General features: G+C 43.4%; 1 protein-coding gene across 1 annotated transcript; it reads right to left on the reverse strand.

Annotated features, from left to right (window-relative positions):
* Window positions 1-300: 300 nt before the first annotated feature.
* Window positions 301-12,852, reverse strand: LOC138789283 (inactive hydroxysteroid dehydrogenase-like protein 1). Its single transcript, XM_069967887.1, has 5 exons — window positions 12,799-12,852; window positions 12,281-12,536; window positions 5,861-6,306; window positions 5,150-5,377; window positions 301-405 (listed from the first exon to the last, which is right to left on the reverse strand). The coding sequence occupies exons 1-5, from the start codon at window positions 12,850-12,852 to the stop codon at window positions 301-303; spliced, it is 1,089 nt and encodes a 362-aa protein (XP_069823988.1).
* Window positions 12,853-13,323: the final 471 nt, after the last annotated feature.

Raw genomic sequence — 13,323 nt, forward strand, 5'->3', positions numbered from 1 at the left:
TATTGCCCACAAAACTGCACAACTGTGTTTTTTTTTGTTTTTCAATTTTGACCTACAAATATTTTTTTTCTGGTAAAATAAAGGGTATCAGTAAAAAGTACATCTTGTCTCATAAAATATAAGCTCACATACGATAGTCAGTAGAAAAAGAAAAAAAGGTACAATAAAAGGAAAAAGTATAACCCAAAAATCTAAATTCAGGAGGTTGGTAAGGGGTTAATGAGATTAATATGGTAAGAATTAAAATATGGTCACAAAAGATACAATACTAGGTTAGCAAATGATGAAGAAAAAAAACGTTCAGCTCTGGTTTTTCCTGGATAGGTATTCCACTTCACACTTTTTGTTAAAATAGTTCACCAGAAGTAAACAAAGGTGTTCTGGAATCCCGTTCATTATGGATTGCTGAAATAAAAATTGAAAAAGTGAATTTAAGGTAAATTGCTGAAATATACAATTACATACTATTTTTCCATGTGATGTTAAACATTGGGTAACAGTGAACATTTTTTTTTACTTTTTAACCCCTTAGTGACCAAGCCTTTTTGGGCCTTAAAGCGACTCTGTAGCCACAATCTAACCCCCCCCCCAAACCACTTGTACCTTCAGATAGCTGCTATTAATCCAAGTTCTGTCCTGGGGTCCGTTCAGCAGGGGATGGGGAGGAAGGACGGAGAGGTGGTGCCAGCCTAATGCATATACAAATGTAAGCCCCGGACGTTAGACACAGCGCTGCCGGATTAAAAGTTGTTTTTAGGACAATAACTGCATCACCTGCCGAACGGACCCCAGGACAGATCTTTGATTGAAAGCAGCTATCAGAAGGTACAAGTGGTTTGGGGGGACAGATTGTGGGTACAGAGTCACTTTAATGACCATGCTCATTTTTAAATATCTGACCTGTCTCACTTTATGTGCTTATAGCTCAGAGATGTGTTAACATATGCTAGCGATTCTGAGATAGTTTTTTTTCATAACATATGGTATTTTATGTTAGCGGCAAAATTTGGTCACTGTCTTGTGTTTTTTTATTGTGAAAAACATCAAAATATCATGAAAAATTAGAAAAATTTGCACTTTATGAACTTTGAAATTCTCTGCTTCTAAAAAAAGAAAGACATGTTACATAAATTAGTTACTAAGTCACATTAACAATATGTCCTCTTTATTCTGCCATCATTTTGTAAATATATATTACTTTTTTAGGGTGTTACGGGGCATAGAAATGTACCAGCAAATTATCAAATTTTCATGAAGTTTCCAAAACTGATTTTTTTTAGGGACCAGTTCTTTTTTTTTATAGTGGATTTAGGAGGCTTGTATACTGGAAACCCCCATAAGTGGCCCCATTTTGGAAACTACACACATATAAGAATTAATCTAGGGGTATAATGAGCATTTTTACCCTACAGGTGCTTAAAGGGGTAGTGCAGCGTTTAACTTTTATTCACTAAATAACACACATTACAAAGTTATACAACTTTGTAATGTGTGTTATTTAAGTGAATGGCCCCCTTCCCTGTGTTCCCCCCACCCCAGAAGTGTTGGTGCATTATACTTACTTGTTCGCAGCGAACACGTAAGTATAATGCACCAACACTTCCGGGGTGGGGGGAACAAGGGGAAGGGGGCCATTCACTTAAATAACACACATTACGAAGTTGTATAACTTTGTCATGTGTGTTATTTAGTGAATAAAAGTTAAATGCCGCACTACCCCTTTAAGGGAAAGTATTCACCATTAGGCTATGTGCACACACAGTAAGAGACTTAACCCGGCCGGTCTCTGAAAAGATCATCTTTGCAGCCAGAGTTCTGATGCGGGCGCATCCACGCGCGCCCGCATAAGAACTCCCCACTGCACACTATGGAGCGTACGGCCACAGCCGCTCGCTCCATAGTGTGCACTGACATGGTTTTCTGCAGACACTATTCACTGAATAGTGGCCTAAGAAAACTGACATGTCAGTTGTTTGCGTCGCCGCTAGGGATCCCGGCCAGAGTGTATACTATGCGTATACGCTCCGGTCAGGATTCCTAGGCAGCAATGGCACATATATTTCCGTATAAATAACAGCCGTTGTACAACGGCTATGGTTTTACGAAAATATATGGTGTGTGAACATAGCCTCAGGCCGTAAAAAATGGAATATAGAAATTTTCCAATAATATATTTGTTTAGAATAAAGTATCTAATTTTAACAAGCAACAAAGAGAAAAAGCACCCCATAATTTGTAACTCAGGTTGTCCTGATTACAACGGTACCCCATATGTGGGCATAAACCACTGTATGGGCACATAGCGGGGCTCAGAAGGGGAGCGCTAATTAGCATTTTCAGTGCAGATTTTTCTGAAGAAGTTTTTGAGTACACCCCTCAAAGAATTCATCTTAGGGTGTGGTGAGCATTTCGACCCCACAGGTATTAGAGGAAAGTATTCAAAATTAGACAGTCAAAAAAAATAAATATTTTTTTCTAATAATATGTTTGAAATTTTTCAATTTCTCGAGGAACAGGGTAGAAAACGCACCCCAAAATTTGTAACGCAGGTTCTCCTGAATAGAACAGTACCCCATATGTGGGCATAAACCTCTGTATGGGCACACAGCAGGGCTCAGAAGGGAAGGAGCGTCATTTTGCTGAGGCAAAACCACAGTGAGTAATGGCTATTAGAATAGTGCAGTTGCTAAAAAAAAATAATGAGATTACAGGTAATCTGGAGGTGGTTGTGGGCAATCTGGGGGTGTTACCTGGCTCTCTGGGGTGGTGACGGGAAGTCTGGGGGTGTTAACAGACTATCTGGGGTGGTGACGGGCAATCTGAGATGGTTACGGGCAGTCTGTGTCAATCTGGGGTGGTTATGGGCAATCTGGGGGTGTTTGGTAATGGGCAATCTGTGGTAGTTATGGGCAGTCTGTGGCAATCTGAGGTGGTGACCGGCAGTCTGGGGTGGTTACGGGCACTTTGTGTCAATTTGAGACGGTTATGGATAATATGAGCGGTTACAGGTAAACTGGAGTGGTTATGAGTAATCTGGGGTGATTACAGGTAATCGGGGGCACTTGCTTTTGGTGACAGGAGATAAAAAGTGCTGGTAGCATTTGAAACAAGCTTGTAGCGGGACCACACCAGGTGGTCCCCGATTATTGCCCCATGCTCACTGCCACCTCTGGTGGTGGAGAGAATGGGGCTTTGATCATTTTTAGGAATCCATCACTGTGAACAAAGTCTGTTCACAGTGATGGTGGCGGCCATGTTGGATGAGATGGCCTCCCAGGGAGAGTTAGTGACTGGGCCACCAGGGTTAATCCGGGGGAGCGGAGCATGTATTCATCTCCTCTCACTGTGAGAAGGTGGGAAGAGGTGAGAAGATTCACGGTGAGAAGAGATGAAAGCCTTCAGCGGCGGTGGCAATGCCCGTTATCGGCGGCTGCTGTTATACTGTTAATAATGGTGATCCCCGGTGCAGGGGCTGGCCGGGACTGACCCCACACTCTGCCCCAATCCCTCAGCTACCTCTGGTAGCTGAGAGGTGGAAGCTGCAGGCCTTACCGGCGCCATTGCCGCAAAAAGCTGATGGCAGCAGAATAGAGCCCATTAGCGACCGCCGTAAAAAGCCTTATAGGCGGTCACTACAAACATAATAAATGTATTCTCTGGGTCACTATGGTTACGTTGATACCAAATTTGTATAGGTTTTTTTTTTTCAACTAATACCACTTTGGCGTAATAGAAACTAATTCCTAGCGAAAACCCACAAAAACTGTTGCCATATTTCAAGATCCATAGCATTCTTATCTTTTGCGTTACAGAGCTGGTTTGGGGCTTATTTTTTGCGGGAAGATGTGTAGTTTCTATTGATACCAGTCGTCCTCCACTCCGGGTAGTTTCAGGGGGAGATGAGCTGTCATACTGACAGCTGATCCCCTGCTCTGCCGCTGCAGGGGGGCGGCAGAGCATTTTGATATATACGCCGTTAAAAGGCGTATGTATCGGAAGAAAGCCGCTTAGTGACTGCTGTAAAACCACGTATTGACGGTCACTAAGGGGTTAATGACTGTAAATCTATCTTGAATTTTCATTAACAGAGCCATTAGAGGACTTTTTTGCAGGACAAATTGTACTTTCTATCGACACCTTTTTTTGAAATAATAATAATAATTTGTGGGGTAAAATTGAAAAACTACAAATTTGGGGGTTTGTTTTTTGTGCAGTGCACTTAATGGTAAACTGACAAGTTATTATGCTGTGGGGCAGTATGATTACAATAATACTTACATAGCTCTGGCAATATCAAGCAACATTTGGACATTGCGTGCTGCTGTGGTTCTTGTAATGCTTGGGGCTGCCACCAGGTCTTCTCTCAGCTCCAGAGGTATACCTCCAAGATGGCCAGAGAGAGGAAGTAGGGTGTCAGGGAGCAGAACAGGAAAGACCTTCTCTGCTCTCTGGACAGCCCCTTTAAAATTTTGATTCGGGGAGTGATTTTTTTTTTATCCCTTAAAACACTTTATAATTATTTTTATACTTCTTAAGAAAGTGTCCACTTAGGGAACTTTTATAAGCAATCATTACATTGCTTATATAGCTCAATTCAGTGCTGCAATGAGTTTGGTAGCATTGAGAAAACAGTCTTGATTTACTTTTGAGGAACAGTGTGGATCATTTTCAGCAAGCAGACTCTCAGCTTGCAGGTACACAGACCAGGGTCTCATAGGCTATTTCTCCTGCACAGAGCACTGGTTAAGCCCAACCCTCACTTCCTGCAATTTGTCCTGACATCTAGTGGCCATGATTTTAGAGTTTTTCTCGGGACAAGGAATGAGAATAAAAGTAACATATCATTTATACTGTACAGAGGACACAATAAAAAAACTAACCAAAATTATAGGTTTTTGTTAATCCTTGTTTGCTAAAAGATGAAAAAAAATAAAAATCTGATATACCAAAAACTGGTACCACTAAAAACCAACTCATCTCTCTCAAAACAAGCCCTCACTTTGCTCTTTTAGTTAAAAATTTTTTTTTAGCATTTGTAACATACAGATCCCTCCAATCCACTTCAGAACTGAGCTGGTTCCTAAAAAAATCAATCTTTTTATAAATGCTACATTCATTGTTGTCCTTCTGTCCCATTTCCCATATTTACCAGGATGCAGTGAGACCAGTATCCAGTTGTTCTCAGTGATCTTCCAATTGTTCTTACAGCACTATGTGCAAACTCTTTTGGCAACGGTACAAACAAGGATTTTTTCCTCAAGATTTCTGCATAGTTTACCAGCTTTGTGGCCACAAAGCAAGGAGTTAAGCTCTGTATAAATATTCCCTGGGAAGCATATTCATATTGCAGAGCTCTAGTGAAACTATCCAAAAATGTCTAAAAGAAAGAGCAAACATATCTTTTCAACATGGGATAGAAATTAAGTTACTCTGAAATGCACACTGTTCAAGTTATTATCTATAGTATAAAGATCCCCTTATTTAGGCCTTATCCCCCCCACGTTCCATGCACTGATGTGCCACAGAACAGAGTAAGGAGCTCCCGGCATTATGATTGATTATGAGGCCAGATCTCTGAATTTTGGTCACCATTATTAGTTTCCTATATATCGCTTCCTGAATTCTGTTTGGTATTTCTTTGTTCATTTTCCACATATAACTAGAGCTTGTAATGCAAGCCACTAGACATCTTCAATTTTGGTTACATTCATCATGATTTATTATGATGCCGGGAGCTCCAAATCATGCAATTGTTCTGACAAAGAAAACTAAACATAATTCAGTAAGAGATATATAGGAAACTAATAATAACCAGAATTAATAGTGCATATTTTTAAATAAAATAAAGCTTAACAAATACCTTGGAGGCAGCATACACTGCCAATCGAGGAGTAGGTATATAACATGATAATGAAGCTACGTTGATTATTGCTCCTCTCTTGCGTTGTAACATACCAGGCAGCACTACATATACCATCATTACAGCAGCAGCAATGTTGACATTGATTATCTCCAGACTTTTTTCCTCTGGTACTTCAGTATGGCAGCCTGGGTACTCAGGAAAGACTCCTGCATTGTTCACCAGAATCCCAACATCCACATCCCTCAGAGCCTCTTTAACAGATGGGCAGACTTCTGAGACCTTGTTGAGATCAGCAACTATAAAACGAGTTTTTACTCCATAAGTTGTTGAAATGTACGTTGACACATTCTGGAGCTTTTCAGTGCTGCGACCTAATAAGATGATGTTCACACCATGACTGGCCAGCTCCTCAGCATAGGCTTTGCCAATACCATCTGATCCTCCTAAATAAATAAATTATTAAAAACACACACATCCTTACTCTACCAAGTAGAAATATCGCAAAACTGTTTGTTAACATGACCATCTAGGATTGCAGTATAAAATGGTCTTCTAAAGAATGGGTGTATCAAAGACAATGACCAGTATGGGCGGACCTTTTGGAGGACAGACACTTCCCCTTCCTCACACACATCGGGAAGGGGAACGTCTGTCCTCCGAAACGTCCTTGTGAGCAAGTGATTGTATCATGTACCGCAGAAATAAACCACATTTTACATTATATATGCTGTAATGATTGGTGTTTCCCTATGATGGAGGCATTTTTCAGATGGTACAAAGTGTCAAAATAAAGGTACAGATACGTCTGCATTGTTTCTATAAAGCAAATGTACCAGCATATTAAATTAAGTTTTTTTTTTTATATAATTGTAATTTTTATTAAATTTTCGTTTGCAATTACAACACGCAAGGCCATAAGGCCATAAGTAAAAGCAGAGGCTAATAAAAAAGGCATAACATGGCATAGAATCTCCGGAGGCGACAAGCCTTCTTTACAATGAGAACTGTGAATCTGTGGAACAGTCTACCCCAGGATCTGGTCACAGCAAAAACAGTAGAAGGCTTCAAAACAGGGCTAGACAAGTTCTTAGACCAAAATAATATAAATGCATATGTATAGAACCTATCACCCCTCCCCCTTCCCTGTATCCATCCCCTCCTTGGTTGAACTTGATGGACATGTGTCTTTTTTCAACCGTATTGACTATGTAACTATTAAATCTATGGCCCTCCTAGTGTTGTCCCCACCCTGTCGGCCCACCACAAACCCAACCTGGTCTTTGGGTTATTGGCTGCCATCTATTGTACACAATCTCATTGCCAGAATTTTCGTGAAAAGTTTAAGGTCAGAGTTTAGCAGCGCTATTGGTCTATAGCTACCACAATCATGGGGGTCTTTTCCCGGTTTCGGAATTAGGGTGATGTAAGAATGTTGCATGGAAGATGGGATCGCCGATCCTTGTAGGAAGGAATTGAAAAGCCCCACAAGGCAAGAGGAAAGCTCAGAGGAGAAAGTTTTGCATTACAAATATGTCAAACCATCTGGACCTGGCGAGCGGTCTTCAGGCAGAGACTTAAGTACTTTGGCCAATTCTTCGGCTGTGATAGGGGAGTTCAGTGCTTCCACCGCCTCAGAGGAAAGTCTTGTCAGGTTACATTCATCAATGAAGTCATTAATGCGCTGCCTGCGCGCATCCGGGTCAGAGGGCAGACTAGAAGGTAGGGAGTATAGTTTGTAATAAAATTTTGTGAATATGGTAGAGATTTCCTTGGGATGGTACTTCAGCATTCCCTGAGAATCCTTAACGGCTTGAGGAGATTGAGCTGCTTGACGCTCGTTAAGAGTACGAGCCAAAAGGGTGTGGGCTTTATTATCCTTTTCATAGAATTGTTGCCTCGAGTAAAGGAGTAGGTGTTCTACTTTAACAAGAGATAACTTCTTCAGGCGCGCACGGGCCGCAGTCAGCTTCCCCAGAGTCCTTAAAGGGGTTATCCAGCGTGGGGGCTATTTTTAGAGGTGGCTGAAAAAAAAGACGTCCACTCACCTCCCCGACTCCAGCTGCGGGTCCTGCATCGCAGTGCTACGGTGCCCGGTTCCCGTCCGCTTCCGAGTGTCTGACGCGGGCCCGAGACGTGACGTCTCAGGTCCGCTCAGCCACTCAGTGAAGGAGGCGGGACGTCTTTTTTTTCAGCCACCTCCTCCCCGGCCACATCTAAAAATAGCCCCCACGCTGGATAACCCCTTTAAGGACTCTGGGGAAGCTGACTGCGCCCCGTGCGCGCCTGAAGAAGTTATCTCTTGTTAAAGTAGAACACCTACTCCTTTACTTGAGGCAACAATTCTATGAAAAGGGTAATAAAGCCCACACCCTTTTGGCTTGTACTCTTAACGAGCGTCAAGCAGCTCAGTCTCCTGCACTACCCGACGGGCCTCCACCAAGGCCGCCTGCCCGTCCAACTGAGGGCAATGCAATGACTCCGGACAACGACTTTATGGGTCTCCTACAAAATAGTGTCAGAGGATACCGATCCTTCATTCTCCAGAAAGTATGAAATAATGTATGCTTTCACAGAATCACAAGAAATTTTGTTTTTAAGGAGGGATTCATTCAAGCGCCAATGACATACACGAGTAGGTGAAGTCAAGGCTGCTAATTGTACCATGGTCAGACCACGAGATAAGAAGGCAGACCGTGGGGACGTTACCAAAAAAGTAGTCTAACCTGGAGTGGGTTTTATGGGGAAGGGAATAAAAGGTGAAGGTTGATTCAGTAGGGTGATCGATCCTCTACAGGTCGTATAATTTGTGGAAACAGATTAGTTTGCGGAATTCAATTGATAGCCAGACCTGGTCAGCCTGGAAAGGTTTACCCAGGACCGAGTGATGGTCATGTATTTTAAAGTCCCCCCCCAGAACCCTAGGTGCCAGCGGGTATTTGGCCAAATGAGCAAGGACCCTACAAAGAAAGGGAATTTGTGCTTTGTTGGGAGCATAGACATTGCAAAATATTATAAGCCTGCTCTGCAAGGAACCTTCCACTATGACATATCTTCCCCCAGGGTCGTTATAGGAGGAGACCACCTGCAATAGATAATTACGAGAGAACAAGATGGCAACTCCTGCCGTCTTGTTGCCCCTTGAGGCTGAGAAGACCGTAGGGAAGGAATGTTGTGCAAAAGCAAAGGTAGCATTAGAGTCAAAGTGTGTCTCTTGTTATTAAGCCACATCTGCCTTGAGAGTCCGAAGTTCCATCAGAACCAGTCGCCTCTTAAGGTTATATTTGAGTCCCTTAACATTCAAGGATACACAATTAACCATGACACAGGAGTGTCAGGGTGGACAGGCTTATGGATATACTCGATTAATTCCGAATCAACAAAAGGCTCGGCTGTACATACCCAGAAGATAGCAGCGATGCAGATCGGGATGACGGAACCTGTAGGGAAGAACAATAGGGAGGGGGGGGGCAGAAGAGTACAGACAAACACGAGAGTACAGCAGAATATTCGGTCCGCAGGGACCGTAGGCACACGGCCGTAAACCTAGGCATCCAGTACCAAGGTGTGGGTAGCAAAAAAACTTCCAGTAGCATACCAGAGCAAAAAAGAAACATAGGTAAGTAAAGCAACTAAGAAGAGATACCCTAAAGGGGGAAGAGGAGAAACCAATCACACGGTAGCAGTAGCAGAGGATGAGGACCCACGAGAACCCCGCCGTTGTCTCTTATGGGACACCGCTTCCCAGACCAAAGGCAAAGGTGGAGGAGGGGCAGCCACAGTCCAGTCAGTGACCCGGGGAATCGGAATCTCTAGGATCTCGCAAAATTTGGGGACGTCAGAGACGGTCCGTAGGACTGCAGAGTGTCCATCCCTGCGGGCAGATAATGCAAAGGGAAAGTTCCATCGATACATCACATCCTTGGTCTCTCAGAGTGGTGAGGGGAAGGGCGTAGGAGACGCCGCTTCTGGAGGGGGATCCAGGAGAGATCCGGGTACAGTTGGGTAAGGGCACCATCGAACTCAAAGTCCTTTAAGGCACAAGCCTTAGCCATTATTTTCTCCTTGGTAGTGTGATGATGCAAGCAGCAAATGACGTCACGTGGCAGGCCTGAAGTTCGTCGAGGCTTAAGAGCTTGATGAGCTCTGTCAAATCGTATCTTATGAGACGGCGGCTCCCCCAAGATGGTGTTGAATAAGCCCTCTAGTGTATCAGCCAAGTCGTTGTCATGGGTAGCTTCAGGAAGATCCCTCACCCTTATGTTGTTCCGCCTTCCCATATTGTCTAAGTCCTCTATATGGCGTTGCATTTCATCCAAAGCAGCAGTTTGGGTACTAATAGTAGATTGCACAGTCCCTATATAGACACGGGTGGCATCATGTTCATCCTCTAAAGTGTCCACACGGGAGGTCACATGTTGGATATCATTTCTCATTTCTGCAATCTCTGCCCTGCAAGTTTCCTTCACTTCTGCCAGCAAAACTTTAAAATCATGTTTAGTAGGAAGCTGAGACAAAATGCTTTGGAAATCTTTTTGTGAGGTAGCCCCTGGGCAGGAGGTGTCAGAGTCTGATTCAGTGTGGTATGACCATGCAACTTCCCTGTCAGTATGAGATTTGTCAGTATGGGAAAGTTGAGAGATATCAGTATCATCCAGGGACCCCCCTGTCTTGTCTTTGGCCTTTCTCTAAGGCTTAGGATCAGCGGCCATGTTGTAAAGACAAGGAGGCTAAGAAGGGTTAATGTCCTTATTTTCAGGGTTCAGTAGCTGGGAGCACAGGGTACTACCCAGACAGTCAGGGCTTGCAGGGTAGGCAGGAGTCGAGCTGCGAGCAGGGACTGCAGGGGTTAAAGCATGTGCCTGAAAGTCCGTCTCCCCTGTCCAAGATGGCGCCACGCCACATGTGTGCGGCGCCTTAGCACTGTCTCGGTGTGTACCTGGGGGGTCCTCTGTGCACCGGACTTCAAATGGCCTCCGGGGGGCTGGTCGGGGGGAGACTGCGGGATTGGGATGGCGCTCGAGTGAGCCTGGCCGTCAGGAGAGCCGGCAGAGAAGGGGAGCCGGGCAATGGCGGCGGCCACGCTGTTTCCTCTGCTGAGGTTCCTGTCCAGGGTCCGCGGCGGGCGTCCGGCGGCAGCGGTTGAAGGAGCAGCTCTGGGGGGTCTTCTTAGACCTTCCTCTCAGTGGAGCGGGGATTGCCTCTGGGCCCTATAATGAAGTCGAGTGTAGCGGGAGCTCTGCAGGCGTGCAACCGCTCACATCGGTGGTTTGCTCCGCCCCACCTAAATTAATTTTTTAATACTAACAGATTGACGCAAGTACAGATTGTAACAGTGCCAATTATTAATTATACCGCTGCCTAATTCCCAATATATCCTCCTTTTGTTGACTATGCAAAAAAGCTATTCTGGCACACTGCTGACGGGCCCAGCGACCCCCAGTACACTGATTTCTCCTCACCTTGCTGCTGCTCCTTATTATTCAAGTCTGTCTGAAGCCTGGCTCTGGGAGATATTAGTGCACGGGGGGGAGCAGGGCCTGTCTCAAGTGCAGCAGACTAACTTATTTGCATATTCAAGAAAAGGAGGCCATCTCAGGAATCAGACAGTGTTATGACCAATGATCAGCACCGCTAAATTCAGCGTGGCACTGATCTGGTAGTAAATTTTTTTAATGATGCTGTTAGTACTTGCTTTAAAGGGAAACTAACAGCAGGTTAGAAGAGTCTAACCTGCTTTTATGTTCCCATAAGGCCAATGGCACTAAGGATAAAGGTAATTTTCTTACATTCATCCTCAGCGCAGTTTTCAGTAAATCTTGTGTTTATGCAATATGCTAATTAGCCAGTTTGGTGCACTGGGGATGGGACTACAGTGCACTGATCCGCCCCGTCACTGCAGAGTGCCCCCTTTATATTGTAAGGAAAGGTTACCTGGAACAGGGCACTGAGGGTGGTACTCCCCTCCCCTATGCTTCAAACTTTCTAACCTAAATAATAAATAAAGTCAAGATTCCCTAAAAAGGCACTAAAGATGAAGGTAAGCAAATTACCTTCATCCTCAGCACCCCTGGCCATATGGGATCATAACAGCAGGTTAGAGTCTTATAACCTGCTGTTTATTTTCCTTTAAAGGCATTTATTTTAGAGGAGGACACAGCATCTCATAGAGATACCATATGGGGGTGCAAGGAGCACCTAAGGAGATGTAATATTTGTAATGACTCCAAGTGCCACCAAACAGGATCCATAAATGGCTGTGCTGTGTTCATGAGGCCTAACAATCCAGTGGGTTTATGTGCAATGGATACATTTTATATAACTTGAATTGGTCTATGATGAAGTAATTTTTTATAAAATCAAATGTCTATAAATATATAGTACAGAATAAAAGTGAAATGTTTCATACTAGTCTCTTACCAGTGACTACTGCCCATTCTCCATATTGTAGAATTGTTTTGGCATTGCTAAAAAATCGAGGTAAGACTTGATGTTTCATGAAGCTATAAAAGCCACCTAGTAAATGAAGACCTTTCCGCACTGTGTAGCAGGCTCCAACTACAGCCAAAATATCTCTATGATTGTTGTAGTATTGTGAAATCTCTTTGGCTAGTGACAAGGTAATGCCTTCCATAATATTTGCCAGCTTTACATGATTCCAGTTGTATGCAGACATCTAAAATAACAACACATTCAGGATTATACATTCTATATACACTTCATACTTCTTAGTATATAGGATGATTTATGTGTGCACATGAATTATGTCTAGGTTGTACATTATTACTAATAGTTATGAATATGTATTACATTAATTTGTATTATTACTTAATATTTTATATGCTTATTAGGATTAGTTCACTCGTCCACAAAGAAATTAGTTGAGACCACAACACATTACCAGGTCCTTCATACAATAGATATCAGAGATACCTGACAGGCCCCACTAAGTCATAATCTGGTCCACTAGGTTTCATAATGGTGTCTATCATTTTGAGTGTAAAAATAAATATACTATCTTCAGTCCATGTGGATCCTGTCCCAGCTCCTGTTTAACTACTGGCTGTCCTCCTCAACCTGTCTCTCTTTTTTGTGCCCACTCAGTCACTGTGTAGGAAAGGACACTGCTGCAGCCAGTAAATGGCTAGAAGAGATGAGCTGTGGGGGACCAGAAGTAGCTAAATAGGGGCGGCAGTGGGACCTGTGGAGCCCAGGTGTAGGTACATATAGGTTGTTTTTTCTCTATTTTCCTACAGCCATAGTAATTTATCAAAAAATGCCAGAACACCCTTTTAAAGAGTCAGGCCCCCTTTACACATTCGGAAAAATCACCCAGATTTCCTATCAGGAAATCCGGACGGATTTCTGGACCGTCCAGGAGGAGATTTATGAAAGTGTGTAAATAGCAGCCAATCACAGCTTAAATTTCAGCTCTGATAAAATATAAGAGGAGCTGTGATTGG

This window comes from Dendropsophus ebraccatus, chromosome 4 (assembly GCF_027789765.1).
Source record: "Dendropsophus ebraccatus isolate aDenEbr1 chromosome 4, aDenEbr1.pat, whole genome shotgun sequence".
Taxonomy (NCBI): Eukaryota; Metazoa; Chordata; class Amphibia; order Anura; family Hylidae; genus Dendropsophus; species Dendropsophus ebraccatus.

Bases quoted from the DNA above. Each gene is read 5' to 3' on its own strand.
- LOC138789283 (XM_069967887.1), bottom strand. From the start codon at position 12,852: ATGATAGACACCATTATGAAACCTAGTGGACCAGATTATGACTTAGTG. The intron at 12,537-12,798 runs GTCAGGTATCTC...TTGTTATTTTAG, and splicing joins ATTATGACTTAGTGGGGCCT to ATGTCTGCATACAACTGGAA. The intron at 406-5,149 runs GTAAATATGGGA...TTTTTATTTCAG, and splicing joins ACTGGTCTCACTGCATCCTG to CAATCCATAATGAACGGGAT.